General features: G+C 32.4%; 1 protein-coding gene across 1 annotated transcript; it reads right to left on the bottom strand.

Annotated features, from left to right (window-relative positions):
- Positions 1 to 7222: 7222 nt before the first annotated feature.
- On the bottom strand, positions 7223 to 22108 carry LOC113551336 (protein masquerade). The gene is made up of 8 exons (XM_026953521.1): positions 21460 to 22108; positions 15226 to 15458; positions 14195 to 14255; positions 12782 to 13582; positions 12017 to 12250; positions 9623 to 9884; positions 7855 to 8287; positions 7223 to 7484 (listed from the first exon to the last, which is right to left on the bottom strand). The coding sequence occupies exons 1-8, from the start codon at positions 21581 to 21583 to the stop codon at positions 7317 to 7319; spliced, it is 2316 nt and encodes a 771-aa protein (XP_026809322.1). The 5' UTR covers positions 21584 to 22108; the 3' UTR covers positions 7223 to 7316.
- Positions 22109 to 22365: the final 257 nt, after the last annotated feature.

Raw genomic sequence — 22365 nt, 5'->3', positions numbered from 1 at the left:
TACAGTAGTGGCATCCATAAAATTATTAATTTTTCAATTAAACTATAATAATGATAATTTTAAAATACACTCATTAATTTACTAAAAATTGGTCCCATAGCACTATTATTAATTGATCCTAATAAAGTTTTTTAATAATATCTTATTAGTATATATAAATTATATACCCACGGTATCAAGTTGTATTGACTGTGGTCTGTGACGTTGATTTTTTTCCTTATACATATATCCTTGGGCAATATAAATATTTGCAAAATGTAAAATATGATAATCAATAAGTATTGATGGTGTATAATTTATTAAACATCGATGAACAGTTATAATTAATTTTAAATCTTTTAAATTTATTTTTCAGCTTAAAATTGTATCAATATGTATTTAAAAATTGAAACGCATAGTATTGATTTATGTTATAATGTCATATTAAATAAAATATTATTGTTTAATTGATTAATTCACATAATAAATTTACCATCAGATTCATAATACTAGTGTATCAATATAAAATGTTATTCATCGAACTTTGATATTTATTTGTGTGATATAAATAATATTATGAACCCACTGAACAATTATTACTATAACTATAAAATATGGTAATCTCTAATTAGAACTAATTAACATGCGTCCGTATACCTATAGATAAAAAAACATATATAATGACATATTATAATAGTATAATCAGTAATCACTACAATCCCTATTAGTTAGAAAGTTTTAAAAATTTGCTGTATTAAAAGATATAAGTAATGAAAGTGCAAACTGTTTTGTTTCTAATGCATTTTACCATTTGATATATAAAAGTTGTTTAACTCGTTAAAAGTATAAAAAGTTATATTTTTTTATGACTGAAAAAAAAATAATAATATCTTACCTACATTGATCTATCTTATATTAAGTTTCACTGCATCTAATCATTAGTGAGAAAAGATAGTTTTATGTTTTATTGTCTACAAAGGATACATTAAGTTATTAAATTACGAGTTAGAAAACTGGCAATCGGTGCAAAAAAGTGATAAAAAAATATATATAGGTAGGTATAGTATACTTTGTAATGTGTAGGAAGAATAAAACTAATGTTGATAAAATACGTCAGAACTTAAGTAAAAATATTCATAGAATGTATGTTTCTTAAATTTGTTGAAATATATAATATATTTTTAATCATAGAATATATTAAAGAAATATGTGATAGTTCAAGAAAAAATAATATTAATAAACTAAAATACTATTATTTTGGAAATATAGAATTCTTTTTACCATCGCGTTCATAAAAAAATTGATTTTATTATTTATTTTTAAACATTTGCCTTACATATTAAATCATAAGATTTTATTTGGTTTTAGTCTTAATTATATTATACTTTAACTAAGATATTAAGTATTTATTTGGATATATTTCTTAATTTATTTCATTTATTAAAAGTACTATAGATACCTACCCAATTATATCTTGTTTGATGTATTCACAATGATAATAAATAGTATTTATAATAAGTTTAAATATTATTAGTATGTGTATTACATATGCATACAGGTAGTTCTTATTTAACTGTATTAAATTAATTTATTTACCTACTGTATTTAATGATTGCAATGCATTCTTATTGTCCAATATAATATTTTTTCCACCTATAGCACAAAAATAATTATTACCTCTGTTTGTGGGCATAAATAACTTAAATTTGTTGATGTACAACTACTGGTTGTAAGAAGCAAAAACATGTTAATTATCGTAATCCTCCAGACTTGAATACACTGAAAAAAGACAAGCGATCAGAGGAGGCGTAACGACCACCAAGATGAGCGAGTCTTGCAAAAAAAAAAAAAAACACAGATTCTCTAACTCTTTTAAATTGCCCAGTAACGTGCTCGTAAATATATAATTTAGTGCTTAATCGTGTATTTGACTTTCACTAAATTATGATGTACAACACTGTTGTTAAGATCCGTATGAAAGTTCTATACGGCGCGTAGATGACACATGGTCTTATTGAATAGACATGTATAGACGTCACCTATTGAGTTCAAAATGATTAATTTTGGCCGCCCGCGGTGTTTCATTGAATCAGATCATTACAGCGAGACGTCACACGTTTAGGCATCTCAGTATAACAGCTGGACAGGTAAAATGATATTAAATATACGATCATCAAATATGCTTTTAAAATTACAATAATATGCTATGCATGCACAAGTGCCGTAAATTTTTATGTTTTTTTGATTTAATAAACAATCCAGGGACTAATGCGATATATTTATTATTCTATAATCTATTTCTAATAAATCTATATATGTAGGTACCTATAATTATAAAATAGAAGAGTGACAATTCTGGGCTAACTAGTCACCTAATTTCAGTAACTATTTTTATTCACTAAATGAAACTTTCTTTGGCCAAAAGAGTTTTAAGATGAATGACATTGGTAAAAAAATGAAAATAGATTATGTTCTCCGAAAATAATCACATAATCACAGTAATGAAAATTATGTCAACAGGAAACAATAATTATTAGTTTGACATTTAATCACACTTATCTTATTTTTAAACTTTATTAAAAAAAAAAAAAAATACTGGTTGAAATTTTTATAAAAATTTAAAATGTATTGATATAAATTACAAACAGTATTATTGTATTCACTTTATTATATTAGATTAGATAGCTATATATAGTGCCTTACTTATTAATAAACTAATTTAAAGTTATATCGTATATGTCTGATATAAATAATTACATTTTGGTTTCATTTAGATTTAAACAGTTTTCTATTAATTTACTTATTTATGTGATCTTTTTTCAAATAATTTTGAAGATAAATGTAACGCGGTTAACATTGACCTATAGACATAACATTTTTTCTAAGAATTATGTCGTCCATAAATTATTCAGACAATAAACATATTATATGCCACTATTTGTGTTTATGCTAATATATTATCTTATTTTCATTTTTCTTTATTCATTGTAACGTTCTTCCGTCACGAAATCATACAAATAAATACAGTTTGATGAAGAAAGTATTTATTTATATTTAAATTTGAGTAATATCAGTGGAACAAGTTATGAAAATTTTACTTAAATTATATATATCTTATAAGCTACAATGCTATTGATTTATAATCATGTGTATGTTTACAATCAAATTAAAGAAATGTATGTTATTTTTAAAAATAATAAAAAGTGTCTCGTGTACATAAATTTTAGTATTGTCATTGTACGAAAAAAATATGATTAATAACGATCGGGCTTGGTTTTTATGAGTGTGATGTGATATATATTTATAGTTAAGTATACCAAATATGAATTCAAAATGTGTAATTATAATGATTTCCATAAAATATATTTTAATACCTATATAGTAACTATGATCGTACAGTAATAATAATATCAATATAAATTTTAATTCATATAATAAAGATATCAGTGCTAATCCTATCCAAAATGAAAAAAGCATACGTATTAAATTAAACAACTGATTCATTAAAATTAAAAATCTAAACCGTGTTCATTATGGTTTTTATGATATTTTAATCAATCAATTATTTAGTTTAAATAGTATAAATATTAAATAAACTATACAGATAGTGCGAACTTACATTATCATTTTAAATAGGTATAAGCACTATTATATTAGTTTAAACTTTTAAAGCATTAATACTAATAAGTATGTACTAATTAATGAGTATATTATTAGTGTGATTGTTGGTCAATGATAATTGTCACCAATGTCTATTGAAAATTATTATGCAAAATGCATACAATAAAATTTGAGTTCAAATGATATCTAATATACTAGAACAATAAAAATAAACGTATAGTTATATTAGGTTTTAGTTTTATTTGTTATTATTTTTTATTGCAGTCAATGGTATAATAAATAATATACTTAAATACTTATGACAACTAAATAGGACACGAAATTATTGGGGTCGTGGATATTATATAGACAAATGGCAGCGTATACCATATCACTTCGATCGATCGTAACAGGTGAAGTACGTGAATATTTTATATTATAGATATTAAAAAAAAAAAGAACAGTTAATCGGTAAATATATACTAAAATAAATAATATTTAATATCATTAAATTAGAATTGATCGATTTGTCTGTTACCGCTAAACGGCTAAACACTGGTAAATATCAATAAAAACAAATGTTTTTTTAACTTTGTGTTTTCTATAAAATTTAATAATATATTTATTTTTATAAACATAATGTATGATGAGAATGAATTATTTAATTTATTTATTTTAATTCTATTAAAAATATGAGCTGATAGCACATGATGGTGATACTACTGTGCCCAGGAGGAGAAGGGTTTGGATGGCAGTATTGTGGTTAACAGTTCCCACCCGTTGGTTGTTTTTTAAACGGAGAAAAAAGGTTAAGGATTATATTACCCTCCATTTTAATTTTTATCTATCAATTGAATGGATATTTCTTAAGTTTGGCTTAAGTAAGCTTTTAATTTGTTGAAATGTATGTTTAGATATATGTTTAAGATAACATTGCCTCTCATTTAAAAATTCCTAGATATCTCTCTGAATGTTACATTATAATAATAACATAGGTTTTTTTGAAATATTAATAATCATAGTGAATGAACTTTTTACCAGAAATAAGTATAAGTGGTGCGATGAAGAAGATGAATAACGTTTTATAATGGCATTTCGCATCGACCTTGAAGGAACTTATTTGCAGTTTGTAGTACATATTGCAAGAATGTAGAATGGATAGTAATGACATGTATGTTTGTTTGAAAAACAAAATGGAATTATTAAAGGTGAATAATTTTAATTTTTTGACGATGTATATTAAAATTAAACTATATAATTTAGGGTACACAATATTATGACAATATCAGTATGTTATCATCATCCATTATCGTATAACAACATTTTTGGGTTTCTCAGAAGTTGAATAAGGTATATTTATTTATTATTTATGATAGGCTTTTAGTAGTACCTAGTCGTTAGTAAGATATAAAATTCGATAATACTTCGAAACTTTTATTCTATTCATAATCTTTCAACGATTATAACGAGTTTTTATAATTGGTACTGTAGTTATTCGAGTATGAGAATGGCACAAGTTCATTCATTTCGTCGAAAAAAAAGTTAGAAAAGTTTTAATAAACATTTTAAAAACTAATAACTATTAAAATCGAAAAAATATCTAATTTTATAGTACAATAGTACATGGATTGTTTTAGAAAGAAAATATTATTTATGAGTTATAACTTATAATATTTAAGTAAAGATAGGTATATTGTTAATATTATTTTTCTATAATTTAACAAATAAGTGGATTAAATAATTAATGTAAATACGTTATTGATAATTTATTTATTTTTATAGAAAACAATTATCAAATAACTTAAGTGTAACACAAGTTTAAGAAAGTAATACTGGTAGCGCTATAGGCCTATGGCTCACTATTAATTTAACCTTGTATGATCACGGTTGATACAATGAGCAACATTACCCTTAACACTTCCTATTAATTTATTAATATACTCATATAATAACAACTATAATTATCCATAATAAATGGAATAAATGATGAGGGTGTTAGTTTCAGAGCTGCATGTGCTTGCTAAGCTCATCTAAGCTCCCCTCAAAGTGCTCTTGTATAAAATGTCGACTTCGAAGTTTAGACATGCTCGTAACATTATAGGTAAAATTAAATGAAAAATAAGACTTATATAAATATGTATTATTAATTTTTAAAAACTACATAAAAAATAATAAGAATAAGTTTGAATAATTATTCTATGTAATTGTCAAAAATACATTTAAAATAATCGTGTTTTTAATATTTAAGTATCTATTTCGCCAGAAAAATATGGCCAACATAAAATCAATATATTTATCCAAATATTCAAAAAAAAGTATGTTATTTTCACTTTACGCAATCCACATCTCATATAAATCAGTATTAACATTCAAATAGTAACATTTATTTAATATTTTGAACGAAATGACGTAGAATGATTAGATTGTTTATGGTTATGTTTATGTGTGAATCAATATTGTCGAACTAGGGCAGTGAATCTTATTTAACATTTTTATCAATTGAAAATTGAGTCTTTATATCACTGTTAGATCTTCAAACGGATTATATAATTTGTTTAACAGTTTCTTTAAGCTAAAAAAAAAAATATAATGATAAGTTGTGAAAACTTAGTGAATAAATATCAATCAAGTGTAGTTTCAATAAATTGAACACCACTTAAAGTTGTTTTCAAATTTGTCATGGTTTTTTGAATTTTATTTATATTTATATTCTAGTGCAACGACTATTTTATCGCTGAGGTGCGTATTTTTTCATTACTAAATTTTTTCAGTTCTTATTTTAACTTAAAATCTTATTATCAGATTAAATTTATCATACTCGAATTAATGTTATTATTATTAAATATAAAATTTATTTATATATTTTATTAAAATTTAAAATACATCCATTAACATCACATATTATTAATATTAAACTGTAATTCTTTAAGAATTGTTTTATCAATCGTGTGATTCAACTTTGTCTTAAAATGTATATTATTAAATACAATAATACAAGGTTAACATCATTATCTTATGTTGAGGTTTAAAATTTGCAATAAAGTTTTAAATTTAAATACAATAACTTAAAATAAATTCTAAATATCCATAGTACATTGTTTTAATTAATATAGTGCTATAATGAATATTTAATATTTGAGGCACAAAATTAGAAATGCCCCTGAACGTCTTGTATGTAATTCCAATTAAAACGCCAATACAGATAATAATTCGATGACGAGTATATAATTATATTGTTTAATTTATTGAAAAACATTTGGATAAATATTATACTTGATATTTTTCTATTGTATAAAACGTCTAATTATATAAAATTATTACACTTTCTTTAAATCCAATACATCTAATATAATGATTTATTTATTTAAGTAAAAAACATTAATAGATATAATAAAAATGATTTTTGAACATATATTTTTTAATAGACCAATATTTGTTTATAGCTAATAATTAATATTGGCATAATATTTGTCTTATAATAACGTTACCAATGTCAATTTTATACTTAATCTATACGTAAATTACGGTTTTGTTTTATATTTACAAATTGCATTAATATTATGATTAGACAAGAATGTATAATAATATTATATTTTATGTCATTTTAATCATAATTTTTATGGTTTATGTACAAAATAAATAATAAATAAATAAATTATTGATGAATTTAAGCTAAATTTAAACAATATTCGACTTTTTATTTGAACTGACGCAAAATAATGTTTGAATATTTAAAATTACAAATTGTTTACACTAATAATTTGATTGATCCATCCAATAAACGATGAAACCTTAACGTATACACCAGGTACATCTATTCTGCCGCATCCAAAACCCCAAGACACCAATCCAGCCAATTCGAAAAATCCATCGTCTTGACACACAAGAGGTCCACCGCCATCTCCCTAGAATCATAATTTTAGCATTAGAAAAAAAATATACATTAGTTCTTTAATTATTGTCCTATTTGTGTAATATTATACACGTGATGCGTGTTTGTTTAATGTTTATTCAAAAATCCAACGCATCAAAATGTATGTCGATTAGATTAGGTTAGGTTACATTACCATTATTATTATTAATTATGGACACTTGGCACTTTTTGTATTTTTAAATTGAGATTTTGGCATTTTTAAAAATTTAAGATGCATAGTTTAGTGCATTTATTAGAAACACATTTTTTAAGGTATTATATGTAGTATTACATTTACAATTATAATTTGCTATACAATATTATATTATACAATCGGTCAGACCGATAGCAGCGCAGCTCACCTGGCAGGCGTCGTTTCCAGCCTCACCACCGGCGCAAAAGCTGCTGGCTGGAAGTATGAATATCTTCTCGGTAACTGCGTTTATCTTACGGATGCACTCTGTGTCGCTGACTACCGGGATCTCGGCCTCTCGGATGCGCAATGGGATCGGACCTGCTTCGCCCATATACCCATACCCTGTAACGGTGCACCGCTTGCCGGCTGCATGACTGACACCCCTTGCCGGTAGGCACACCAAGCACACGCCATCCTTAAGTTCGGCTTGACCGTGGAGCTTGAGCAGGGCAATGTCGTTGTCCAGAGTCTGAGAATTGTGGTTGTGGTGGATATACGTGGTGGCCACCCGAAGCGTCTGGGCCCCCGGACTTCCGTATTTTCTGGTCAAATCGTGATCGCCAACACGCACGTAAATCGCGTCGCCGGACCTTACAATGCTGAAAAATCACGTGACGCAAACGTTACAATCATTGTTATAAGTCTATGCTGGTGATGACGACGAATTTCACAATAGGTAAATAGTATATAAAAAATATAATTTTGAAATTGTTAAAACTATAAAATGAAAAACTCCAGTGAAAAATTATGCATATATCTTATATCCATAACCTTTCGCATTCAAGTGATTTGGAGGGAATAATGGCTGTGGGTAATATTGGCATATTACGGACCACAACATTGAAACTTATAAAATAATAGTACCGAGAAGGAACACAATATAATACCGTTATATATGGTTAATAATTTCCATTTGTGGTTGGTCAAACAATATTGTATTGTATCAAGTTGTTGCAGAATCGCATGGTATTCTATGTATATTTTGTTTGTTGAAATAATATAAAAACCGCACATATTATGATACGTTTTTGGCGTAATTAACTGGATAATAGTTAAAAATAAAAACAAAATATAGGTACATTTCAGTTGCGCGTAAAAATAATATAGGTACTTGGAAATTGGAATGTTGTTAAAAACGTGTTACTAGTTGCAGATCATATTATTATTATACAATATTATACAAATAATAAACAGTAATTTGACACTAATAATTGAGATACTGTAATTTAAATGGAAACGCAACTTATAATTGTACATTTTTTTTATGTAATTATAGCATCTCGAAATAAATAAAAATATTATTATTTAATTTAATTTAATTTAATTGTAATTGATACTTTTTTTTGCTAACCATAATATTAGTTCCCATGGTATTGTATCCTGAACTAGCTAGGAACGAGGAACCGTTATAATTCCTGTGTCTCATAGTTACATATCATATAGAATTTTACCGTTATCTCTATATACCTATATATTATTACAACTTATTATGCACTTCATATATTTTGTAATAACAATTAAAAAACAAAAATAATGTATTAAAATTAAAATTATAAGTTAAAAGTATATGTAACGAGACAGATGTTTAATAATAATAAATATTAAAGACACATTTATGTGTTAAAGCAGTGAAACAATACTCGAAAGCTAAGAGAATACCTGATGTATTTTACGAAAAGAAGAACATAGTCAAAATTTTTAATGCCCTATATAGTAAAAATGTGCAGTATAGCTCATTTTTATTGGAACTATTATTGATACTATTATTGGATTATAAACTGTAATTTTTAGTTTAGCTAAATTTTTTTTTTTAATTTAATGTTTTCATTAAATTTGTTCATCTCGCGATCGCATCTGATATTTAAGTATATCCACCTCTATTCATGCAGTTATAAACGATAAACCAATGATAAGGATCAAGTTGAAATTCTCACTTTGTCACGCAATGCGCAGCGGTCAATACCCACTGAGTGCCGATCAATGCTCCACCGCAGAGATATTGGTTTAAAGAGTTGATCAACGCCACTTGCCAACACCACTCGGCCGCGTCCGCGTCTTCTCCACCGACTACTCTCGACGTCCGCGTCCTAGACGTTCCCTTTACACCGCATACGTACTTGCTATACGTCGACGGTTTGGAAGGTACAGGGTTTGACGTAGTCAGTGTGGACACTGTAGGATTCGCCGAGTAATCGACTGAGCAAACATACGTAATAATTAGTAAAATATTGTGGACAATATACCGCAGAGACATAACTGGATGTCCGGTACTTGAATCATTGAAATAAATACTAGAATTTATAATAAATAGTACCTAGTATGGATGTCAGTATATGAAATAGTTTATTATAAAAATACAACGCTTATACCTAATAATTAAAAAAAGGTAACGATAACACTTATTCACGTGTAAATCAATGGAACCTATAGTGTTAAAAGCTTTGGTTGGGCATTGAAATACCTCTTATTTAATCTGAAATGATACTATGTTTAATCGGGAATTTTATTTTATAGTCCAGCCAGAAATTAGATTGTCAAATATACTATTTAACAACCACGTCATTAGATGTCCCACTTTGACCTGAGTTCCTTCAGTTATAAATTATAACTTATAATATAACGCATCAACTATAGTCATTACAACGAAGCCGATTTGACGTGTGCAAGATGTTCCGTGTCAATAATAATAATTTATTATAAATAAAAATACATGTTCTTACGATTAGAATAAATTCAAGAGAAAAATGTTCTTGTAAATCATAATAATTTAAGGATTGTCAGGAAAACATTAATTGTTATTGATGTTTTACAGCTAAGGCTGCAGACTAAACACGTATTAACTATTAACGTTACGTATATAGAGGTAGTTGGTATAATGGTATGTAAAGGAATTGTAATTTACTTATGTTGCAAAGTTTTAATAAAAGTTTGGAACTTTTTGTATGAAAAAAAAATTGATAACTGATTTATAGTACTATCTTGAAAGTTAGATTCATAAATATATTTAATAATTTAAAATAATGTTTTTGAAATTCCCGTTTTTAATAACCAGTTTGCTTTTCTAATTTGTCTTAGTTAAGTGTTTGAATGTATTTAAAAATCTGTAGTAAATAAAAAATACGTGTGTTCAATTTAATTTAATTAATTCATTTCATAACGATTTAAGAGGAAGATTGTATTTGTAATCTTCATTGTATAACTTTCTTTTTTCTAATAATTTAGTTTTATATGATATGCTTACATTCTAATGCGAGGACGCATCACAATTAGGCTAGGGTGGTTGTAATGATGTACGCATAAGCATCATATCTTTTTTAAATTTTAAATATTCAATAAAATAATTATGATAATTGTTAGCCATTAATGATATGATATTACAAAAACATGTACACACACACACACACAGACAATATTATATTATATAAGCATTCCAGTTTTATGTTCCAGAGCAGACGCGTTATTATTGTCTTTTTGTATGGAAGTCAAAGGCGAGTGTAAGAGACTACGCAGATCGTTCATACAATAATACGTAATAATAATTCAATCGTAAACGTTTGTAATTAATTCAAATTCGTATATTAAAAAAGTGTATTAAAAATTAAATAAAATTACTATAGTGATTCAAAGAAAAAAATGTGTACTTAATTATTTTAAGAAATAAATCGATCACCTCACATTATATCTTGAACGCGAACAACGATTTCAACAAGCAAGTCGCTACAAGGATTAGAGAGGTAATATCAACAAACTATTGTTTAAAAAGTAATGATTTAGAGACATAATATAATAGTCCCCAACTAATTCATCAACACCGTTTTTTCTCTATCATTACATATTTATTTTGATGAAAAACGTTATTGGAGCACTTTGAAATTACATTTGCTTTAATTGAAGTAAATAGCTTTTTCAATAAAAGTTTTTTGCTGTTTAATACACATTGACATTATACATGACGTAATCAAATTATAAATAATTTAAAAACTATTTCGGTTATACATAGATAGGTACATGTAGGTAGATTATGTAAGATTATTTAAATTTGATATAGCTTTTAAAAATGACTTTACGTGGATCTATGTTTATTGAAAAATGCTCAATTATGTTTATCTAAAACTTATGAAGACTTTATGTTTTATAAAGAATTTACTAGAAAATAAAAAATAAGATGATATCAATAAAAGTGTAACTGTGTAAGTGTACAATGCGCATGTAAATCATAGAGACTGACAAGATGATTGGCAGTCTAGATGATTGCTTGAAACTTTTTGTAACTTTTACGTTTATTATAATGTTACAGTTCGTGTAAACTTATATACATCTTTACTAACCTGGCGACGGGGTGTATACTTGTAACGAACTGGGCACGTGCGGCCTAAACGGCGGTATGGTATCGTTTCTGTGTGTAAACCCACCATAGGTTTGCGGCGTAGATTGCTGTGAATTGGCCCCTTGGTTAATGACGCCAGTTTTCTGTTCGACAACTTCGCGGATTTGAGTTTTTGAAGCACAACACTGCGTTCCCGGTTTTCGACATTTGAATACGTCCGTCATTTCCGCGTTTCCTAAAAACGAACACAACACTCATTATCAATTTTTATTTTTAAATATAGAAAACGTACTAATATTTTCATTCCACATACACAAACACACACATATATATATATATATATATATATATATATATATATATATATATAGAGTGAGAGAGAGAGAGAGCGAGAGAAATAAAGGACATAAGAAGTGGACGGTAAGAAAATAGTGATCAATACGAAGGATAAAGAAAGAGCTAAGAGCTCACACTTCAATATAATATGTCTGGGAAGGTTGTGATGAGTATGAATGAGAATATGTCATTACGCATTGATAATTTATACATTTATTGTACTTCCGGTTGACCGGATAAAGTTGTTTTATAATTAATAGTAGTGCCTTCTCACTGTACCGCATCGTTTAGAGTTATTTATTATTACAGAATATTCAACTCATAGGAACGCGTGTTGCCCAAAGTGTGTTATCCATGTTATTATATAATAAATACACGGAACACGACACGACACAGTGCGGCGCGATCATGACTTGTACCAAAAACTTACTGAAACAAGTGAACGACAAGTAAGGGACAATGCACGATCCCGGACACTCTGGCCGTCCGTCGGGCGGTGCGGGTGGCGTGGCCACTGTTGTGGTGGTCGGCGCGGGTGGCCGGGGCTTGGGCTTTTGCGCCGTGTGCGCGGGCGACGGGGCGGCCGCCTTGGTGTTGTCGCAGCACACCGAGCCGCGTTTGCACGTGGACGTGTACGACACCAGTACCGACGGCCGTTCACAGAACGCGGCCATCAGGTTGAGCAAACAGAAGCCCGGGCACTTGGGCAACGGTGGCCCCGCGGCCGTGGTGGACGGTGGCGGCGGCTTGGCCGAAGGTTGTTTGGACGGCTGAGCGGGACGCGGTGGCGGTGGCGGTGGCGGCTGCTGCTGGCCCGACTGTCCGTCGGCGGGCGCGGTGACGCAACAGCTGCTGTCGTCGCCGGGACAGTACGCGTCGGCGTCCACGTCGTCGCAAAACAGCGCGAACAGCCCACTAACGCACTCGCCGCGACACTGTTTGCTGCCCACAGGCGGCGGGGGCGCGGCCGCAGACGCTGAGGTATCCGCGGCCGCTGTGGTCGTTGACGCCGTTGTCGTGGTGGACGATGGTGGCGGCGGTCGGTGTGGAGCGTTGTTCAAGCTGATCCTGGTCGAGTTCCTGTCCAACACGACCAGGTGTTCTGCACCGGCGAACGCGTCCTTAGACACGCAACATCGCAGACCCGTCTTGCACATCTCCGTCACGTTTAGAACGGCCTCGCAGTAGTCCGCTATCCTCTCAGCCACACATACTCCCGGACACACGATCCCTTCGAGATGAAATCATAAGATAACCATTGTACCGAGGTGTTGTTATAATGGGCCACTTAACCTAACCCTAATCGTTTGTAGCAAAGGTTCGCTCTAAAAAAATATTCTATTAAGTGATTATTTTTCAATTTAATTTTTTAATTCTTATGAAAAACTATTATCGATAGAGCAAACTCATTATTTTTACTTGCATTAGTACGAACAACCTAATGGTTTTTCGGATCTACACAATGAAAATTGCGAGTAAAAAATAATAGTATAGGTACGTAATAATAAATATAAAAACTATAAAAATAAAAAAATACCTCATTCGAAATGATATACCGAACAATAAAGCTCGAAAAAATTACATATTAAACGAAACTATTGCAATACTACTTGTCAGAAAAAAAAATAAATATTTAGTCTGTACCACTAAACAAACGAAAACAAAACGTATCATGATATACGTACTCGTATATATTATACCCAAAACAAATTTACATTGTTAATTTCGCTTAAAATCTTATTGCCGAATCGTCGATTAGTGTCGTTAGTAATTTCTATTTAAAGCACGCGTACGTTCCCGTGTCAAAAAATGGCCCGTTTACTATTTCAGTTTACCTTCTTACCCGGATTGTCCGCGGACGACGAGTTAACAGCCGGCCTCTGCTGTTGGCTGCTAGAGGAGACCTGAATGACAACAAATTCAAAACAGTTTGATCGTTAATAGTTTAGTTTAATTTTGTAATAGTAAGATCGGTATGATTGTTTCTTTTTCGGTACTCTGCGGGACTTGGATATATGCTAAAACAAGAGTTAATTCTTGTACAATTATACTACAATCGGGTTATATACGATTACGGTCGAAAATTTAAATATTACACAAGTGAATATTTTAGGGAAAATAAATAAAAACAACATGACGGACTGCGTGTGTTGTTGTATTTAAATAAAAAAAAGCTAGGAATTCAACTTGTGAGCATTTTACTTTTATTTGTACATCGCGATGATGTACTACATATTGTTTATAAATCATGCGATTTTACATAACAACCGACCGTAAATCATAATGTAGTAAAAATATAGTAGTATATGTGGTAGACGGGTGGTAAAATAAAGGCTAAATAAGCGCATATTCTGAGTGAACCTTATCTGAATGAAAAGGCTTATTAATATGATTGTTATTACATTATATCCTATCATGAAGTTGAACGCCAAACGACAGAAGTCTCTGTATCTATATTTAAATTCAGTATAACAATTTACGTTTACTATATAATTTAACGATGAAAAATGCCCTACAAAATAAATATGTGTAAAGATTATTTGTCAAAAATACAAAACAATGTTTTTAATAAATGTTCAAATAATCAGTGTTATCCGAAACACGTTTTATATTCTTGGATGTACGTTTTAGAATACCAAAAAAGTTTTAATTATAACCAGGGCCCCACATACAATATCGGGCCCCCGTACTAAATGTTTGTCCGGGAGTGTTATAGAACTTTATAAAAATTACAAATAAATTTCATCGGGCCCACCGGCCCTTAAAATAGTCGGGCTCTTTTACTCGATGTCCATCAGCCCGTTCCCCTTGTGGGGGCCCTGATTATAACCATAATTTTCACTGCCCGAAAAATCGAATAGGGGTATCACTCACCGTTTGCGGGCGGGTGCTGGACACTGCGGTTTGCGTGGTTTGGTCCACCTTGTTGACGATGGCCGCCGTGCCGTTGGCTGGCAGCGGAGGAGGTTCCACGCAGCACCGCATCGTCGGGCTGGGGCACTTGACGTTTTCCAGCACCTCGTAGCATATGAGCGTGGCCAGCGTGTGCACGCACACACCAGGACAGTCCTTGCTGTCCGCCGTACTGGTGATAGTGTCCAGTAAACCTGCGCCCAACAAATATCGTGGTAAATCATAAATAATAATAATAATAATATTTAAATGAATTTATTTCTTTAGCCGAATTGGTTACGGTTTATAAAAGTTATTATATAAATGTGAACTGAACTATTGGTCTTCGTTTAAATTTGTAATATACGAATCCCCCAATTGGCACTGATGGCTGATACATAAATGTCCAAATCGATCATTAAAACCATAAAGTATAGGATGTACTTGTACGAAGACAGTGTATATTTATTGTTTATAGAAGTATAATTAGTATGTGTAACGAAAAAACTTTCAGTTTTTCGATTTCAAAACCCCATGTACAAGATGCGTATTGTAGATGCAAGCGTTTAATTAATTATTTTACTAATAAACATTTAGGGTAATAATTATAATTAATCCAATAATAAAAGATGGTTTGGATGCGAACAAGCGATTCATTTTGTCGTAGCGGGAGGGCCGCCGTACGGTTAGTGGTTAGACGCATAATAATTATTATCGTGTCCAATGTGGCTTCGGACCTTCTATACGCGTGATCGAAATATTCAAACCAGCACTCAGAGGCGGCTCCGGAGACTTGATTTAGGGGCTAAGTCATAGTATTCATAATAATATCATACCATAGTAGAATTATTTTATAGTATAGTTTATTTTTTTAACTACACACTTGCACATGTCAATAATAATAATCGATGTTATGATATGTTTTTTTTTTTTTTTTTTAATTCTGTTTTTAACAATATACTATTTTCTATGGAAATATGGGTTTGGGGAGGGGTGTCCTCTCCTCTCCGGAATCGCCCCTGTCAGCAGTGGAAGGTGGCGACAACAATGACTTAGTCACAATGATTACAATACTTTTCGTCCATAACAACAACAACAATAATAATAATAATAATAATAATAATAATGATAATAAAATATAAGTAGGTATTCGGGTCACACGCCAAAGTATAATATTTTCCCGGTCCATTGTACGCGTGGCGCGCGTATAACGGTCCTGCGCGGATCGCACGTTTCCGTAACGGTATCCGTGCGGTGGTGGTGGAGGTGGTGACGGCGATGGCGGTAGTGGCGTGTGTGTGTGTCATAGGAAGTGCCAGCCCGTGATCTATACAATTATTATAGATGTTGGTGCCGGCTCGTGATCCATACTCTTATGGGAACTTGGTGTCGGTCGGCCACGCTTTATCGGCAGTCGTCGCGGTTAGCCGCGGTATTATAATAATAATATGGTTTAGTCTCGACAACGGCATTCCCGGAGGCGCGTCAAACTACTATTATATATGCGTTACATACCGCGGTAGTGGTTATATTATAATATACAGACGGTGTTTGCCTCTTCGTATTATGATGATATCGTAATCATTCGTATGGGAATAGTTACCGCGCGATAACACTGTAATACCTATATAGTATGCGAACGGGTCATATTGTGTGTATATTGTACTCTATGCCCAATGGACTGGTTTGCGGTGTCGAAAGGTTCGTTTTCAGTTATCACTAAGGCTCGGATTTTTTAGCTAACGCTTTTTTGGCGACGAGTGTGATATAACGTAATATTTGTACCCACATAAATTCATTTCGTTTAAAAGCGTGTTTTAATTTAAAATAATTTCGATTATTTTTAACCATTAATAGTTTATTAAAAATTGTGAATGTTAAAAATTTATACGGCCAATGCACGGGAAATACTCTTCTTTATAAAATATATCATAGGTGCTTTTGCCCTAAACTGAACCAGAGAGTCGTAATCATGAAAATACGAAGTAACTTTGTTCCTATATTATGTGGAAGATAGACAGAGAAAACAAATGCTGGTGTAGCAGCCCCTTAATTTGTCGTATTAAAGTAAACTTTATTTTGATTTTTTCTCCGGCTGTACATTTACTAACTTTTGTGTCATTCTTGAATAATTTCAATGAAAATCTCGTGGATTTCTTTAATTGTATTGTAATAGTGTGGTTAGATATTACGCTATCACCAGAATTAGGTGACATTTACATGTCTCACAGTTGAAATTGTGTTTTTTCAAAAAATAATGGACGTAAATACGCCAAAATATCCATAATAGATATAATGGTACTGCTTCGACCATATTGATGTACAGAGCCGGCCCCTTAGGGTAGGGCAAGACCTGGAGCAAATCCTATTTTTTTTTCCCAAAAATTATATTATACAATAATACATAATTTCATTAATGTGAGGCCCAAAATTTCATACCAAAGAGCGAGACCCCGGGCCAGCTGGCCCCTGCCTAAAACCGACACTGTTTATGTATATATAACTATAGTTTAAATAGATTATTTTACATGAAATATGCTCGGATAACAGCAATAAGTGTAGAGAAATAATCATATAATGATTAATATACAAGTATATATATATTAGAATCAATAGGCTAATTTTTTATGAAAATACCTTATTTGAATATAATATTGTAGTAAATTAATTATTTAATCTTAAGACGATATATTGATGTTCGTAATATATTTTAATTTTGTTATATTTTTATGACTTAAATTAAATAAATGATTTTTTCTTCAACTATAAAAACTTTTAACGATCTATTTTTCTACAAAATCCGAGCCCTAGGTATAATGAACATTCTTTGTCGGTACACGCGAAAAACGATCGAACGAGAATTAATAATTATAATTTACGGTAACACGATAACCACGTGCATTATATTAATAAGTACGTACGTCGTGTTATGGAACGATAATATTTCATATTAATATGTCGGTACTCGGTAGGTATAACGGCTGGTTTTGTGAATCAAATCGTACTTTGGAGTAACACCTTAAAAACATAACGGAAACTGGTTTCATTTGAGGAACAGGTTTCAAAATTAACATCTTCATAATTGGAAACACACAAGTAATATAATATTTTATATTCTTAAAAACTGCCTGGTCACGGAACCAAGTCAAAAACACACACACGCGCGTTTGTATGTATTTTAATATAAAGTAACGATATTTAATGAGGATTTAGAAGAAATTAATGAATGACGGCAATGACATGGCGTTGTACGCATACGTTTTATTCATCGACGACGGTATTATAAACATAATAATTTTATACGTTAAGTCTTACAAACTTTCCAATGTAACAATCGATATACCTCCAATAACAGACGTTCAATCGTGATTGCTTTTATAATTTTTTCCTCAAATTTTACCCTAATATAAATCAATAATGAAAAAATTTAATATTACAATTTTTAAGACTAACGCCGTGCAAGCGTTTCCGGAACTTAAAAAGTCAATTTTGTTTGCGACCTTCACCGATATCATTATATAATATTTAGAATTTGGGGATACAATTATTTATTTTTTCACAACTTCAAACCGCTCGTTATACCCGGCGTATCTGCACATTTCACCTTGTCAGTTATTATAATGATCATCGTGGTCTCGAGACGAGGAGTTGTCCTGGACTAGGACAAGACGATTTCGGGCGATGGCGGCGGAGATTTCGCCGATCGTCTCGCGGGTTCAGTAACCGGCAAGGTCGCGTGAGTCTCGACATCACCACCGCCGTCGGATCGACCGTGGTATCCATAGTACCTGACCGGCAATAACGATAATAGTAAGAATAATAACGATAATACACCGTCGTCATCGCGATCGTCACTCTGTGTGCAATAATATGGTACGCGTAAAGTGGGCGTGAAACTATAACGACGGGGCACTGAGACGCGTTTCAATCGCTGTAACGAGTAATAAATAGGTATATTATATTATTATTATTATTATTATTATACATAGGTACGTCTGGTGTGCTTATAATATAATATACGACGTCAACGACGACGACGACGAAGACGACTTGTACGACGGCGGCTGATCGGGGTCAAACGCTTTCTTTACAAAACGTCGTACCTATACCTACTCGCGAACGCCGATTGTTTTGCGCCGGCACGCCAGATACCGTTAGACCTACGTCGTCGCAGTGGTCGTCGGTCGCGCATGTCCTCGTTCCGACAACGATATTATAAATGTTCATATCGTCGTCACTATCATCCGGTCGTTTATACGATAATGATAATGATGATTATGATATTATGTATTGTATCGCTGTCGTCGGTGATGCTATTGAATCTCGACCCAGTGACGGAGACTGGAGACATATCCGTTTTCTCAAACATTTTATCGTACCCTTCCTGGTTCTTCTATGCGACATACGATTCGAGACTCGAGACAATAAAATTATTGTATGCATACAATGATCATCCATTTAAGTGTTTAAACTTATTATTATTATTTCGTTAAACTTTAGATGAGCAGAGTAGGATGGTGATATTTATCCAAAAATGTTAACGATAAAAATTTATAAAAATATAAAAATGTTCTTTACATTGACTTAAAATAATTTGAAAAGTTGTTTTTCGAAAATATTAACTGTTTTCGAAACAACAAGTGCGTAGACATTTAAATCGATCACCTTATTATTTTAGCTACACTAACTGGGCAACGCAAGTTGTTCGTACGTATTAGTGTCCCCCATAAAATATTATGATGACTTATTTTCCAGCAATTTAAACGCTGGTTATCATCAGTTCAATCGACAATGACGGTGTAATGATTTTATGATATTTGTTATAGACAAATATTGTGCTAACTTGAACTTATTAGTTTACAACTTTCATCGATGTTACGTTTTCCGTGTTTTTGGATTTTTTTTTTTAATTCACTACTACATATAATACATTCAGATAAAGGACTTTGTATACGATAATTACCTATGAACGAGGTCAGTAATACAATTATGGTAATCTTTTTAACTAAAGAATTCGTGGTTATAAAAATAAACAATCAGTTTTATAACATGGTAATAAAATTTATCTTGAAACTTTTTCTTAGTAAATTGGTTTCCAAATACCACATGCGTGATGAAGAATATTTGTATGAAATTTTAAAAATATACGTTAGCTGTGGGTATTGAAAAGTGAAAATTATGAATTTTTACAAATCATTCATTATAACAGCGGTTCCCAAACTGTGAGGCGCGAGCTTTTGGCAGGGGAGGCGCGAGCCGCGTGGTAAATATTTACTGTTAACTTATATTGTCATAAAAATAAAAATGTTTGAATATTTAAATACTATAAGTTTGTAATTTAATTTTTTATGGGGGGCGCAATTATTTTTTTTAATTTTTAGGGTGGCATGAACTAAAAAAGTTTGGGAATCGCTACATTATAATATTATTTATAGTATCACATATTGAGTATTTTTTTAATGCTTAATACTTACTTAAACAAAAGCGGAGAAGATCATATAAATTTGTAAATTTCACTGTACGGGGCGTATGGAGATGGGACAGATCATGGACACATACATAGGAATTTCCTAGGGAACTCGGGGTAGTAATAACCAAGACACGTATCAGCTATAAATATATTACACACGGTTTCCTCAAAATTGAAAAGAAAATCTACAATTATGTGCATTTTATGCAGTGAAAGTAAGACACGCTTTAACTGAATGCTGCACCTTAAAAGAAAATGCAGCCTTTCGGACCTCGTTTCAGAGTTCTTATATTTCAATCGTCGCCCAGATTCGATCGTAATGCGCTAATCAATCATAAAATATCATCATAACCTCAAAACAAATAATGGTAAGAACGTATATACCAATCACCATTATTGAACTAACAAAGTAAGTGTGCCCCCTAAAGTTCGGTTTCACTATAGCGGACAGTGGAACAGCCAGACGGCTTCATTTCCCAGACCGAATCAGCATAATAGTTTACACTAATACGATTTAAACGTAAGCGCTGCAGGGAATACGGCATAAGTGCATAAAAAACACTATAAATAATGTTCACTAATACTAATATTTTATATATTTTAAATCGTTTAAAAGTCATCAGTAGTAATCAATATTGAATAAAATCATAATCGTGCGCTTCGCCGATAATTATTGTTAAGTACCGGCCGGAAGGAAACGTACAACGTCCTATAGAAGTAGAATTATAAAACGTAACAGTATGTACCTGAGAAAAAACTGCTGGCCAATGAGTCTGCGTCCTGGCCGCTGACCATCACTGCGGCGGGTCGCAGAGCGGCCGCGCACAGCAGCAACTGGACAAGAGGCGCCACGACCCCGGATCGGGCCATCGCGTGGCGGTGTGGACGTCGGAATGGGCGATCCCGTCGACGAGGGTTAGTTGTGGTGGTGGCGGCGGCTGCGGCTGCGGAGGAGACGACGCGGTTACACTCGGAACGGACGGACACCCGCGGCGGAGGGCGTATGGCGTGCGGCGACTTCGAACACCTGTCAACGACGTCGTTCACGGGCCGCGTGACTGCGAATCAGCAGACTTCTGCACGTTGTCATGACGATCGAGTCGTTTCGCACGCACTGCAGTGCGGCACCTCGTGCGTTCGCGGTCCTTGCTCGAAAACTTCCCTTATCTGTGGGTTACTTGTGGTATGTGGGTCGTTACTATCGTTTCCCGTGCGCACTTGCAGACGGGACAGCAAACGTCCGTCGCCGGACAGGACGACTGCTGTCGGAACGCGTACAACACCGCAAACCGAGTCGCGTGTGGGAGGGGGGGGGTGTGAGGAACTCGCGCACTTGTCGGTGTGGACGAAATGAGATGCGACGTGATGCTCGCTCGCGACGTCTGCTGCCAACGGATCACGCGAAACGTTTGTGACCGTCACCGCCGCCGCTGCTGGACCGGCCCGGTCGGGTCGGAGCGCTCGCGCGCGGTCCGGTCTTCGTCGTCACCGATCCCCTCCCCGGGAACGTCCGTCAACGGCTTCACCACGACTGGCGACCGTGTACACCGCTACCCGTTGATATAATAAAAAATCTTCTTTATGTATAGTTTAGAAAACTGTGTGTGTACATTTCACCCACACGCATATATATATGTGTGTACTATAGAATG

This window comes from Rhopalosiphum maidis, chromosome 2 (genome assembly GCF_003676215.2).
Source record: "Rhopalosiphum maidis isolate BTI-1 chromosome 2, ASM367621v3, whole genome shotgun sequence".
In the NCBI taxonomy this organism is placed as follows: domain Eukaryota; kingdom Metazoa; phylum Arthropoda; class Insecta; order Hemiptera; family Aphididae; genus Rhopalosiphum; species Rhopalosiphum maidis.
The sequence above is the reverse complement of the archived record's forward strand: the minus strand, read 5'-3'. Positions and strand labels throughout refer to the sequence as shown.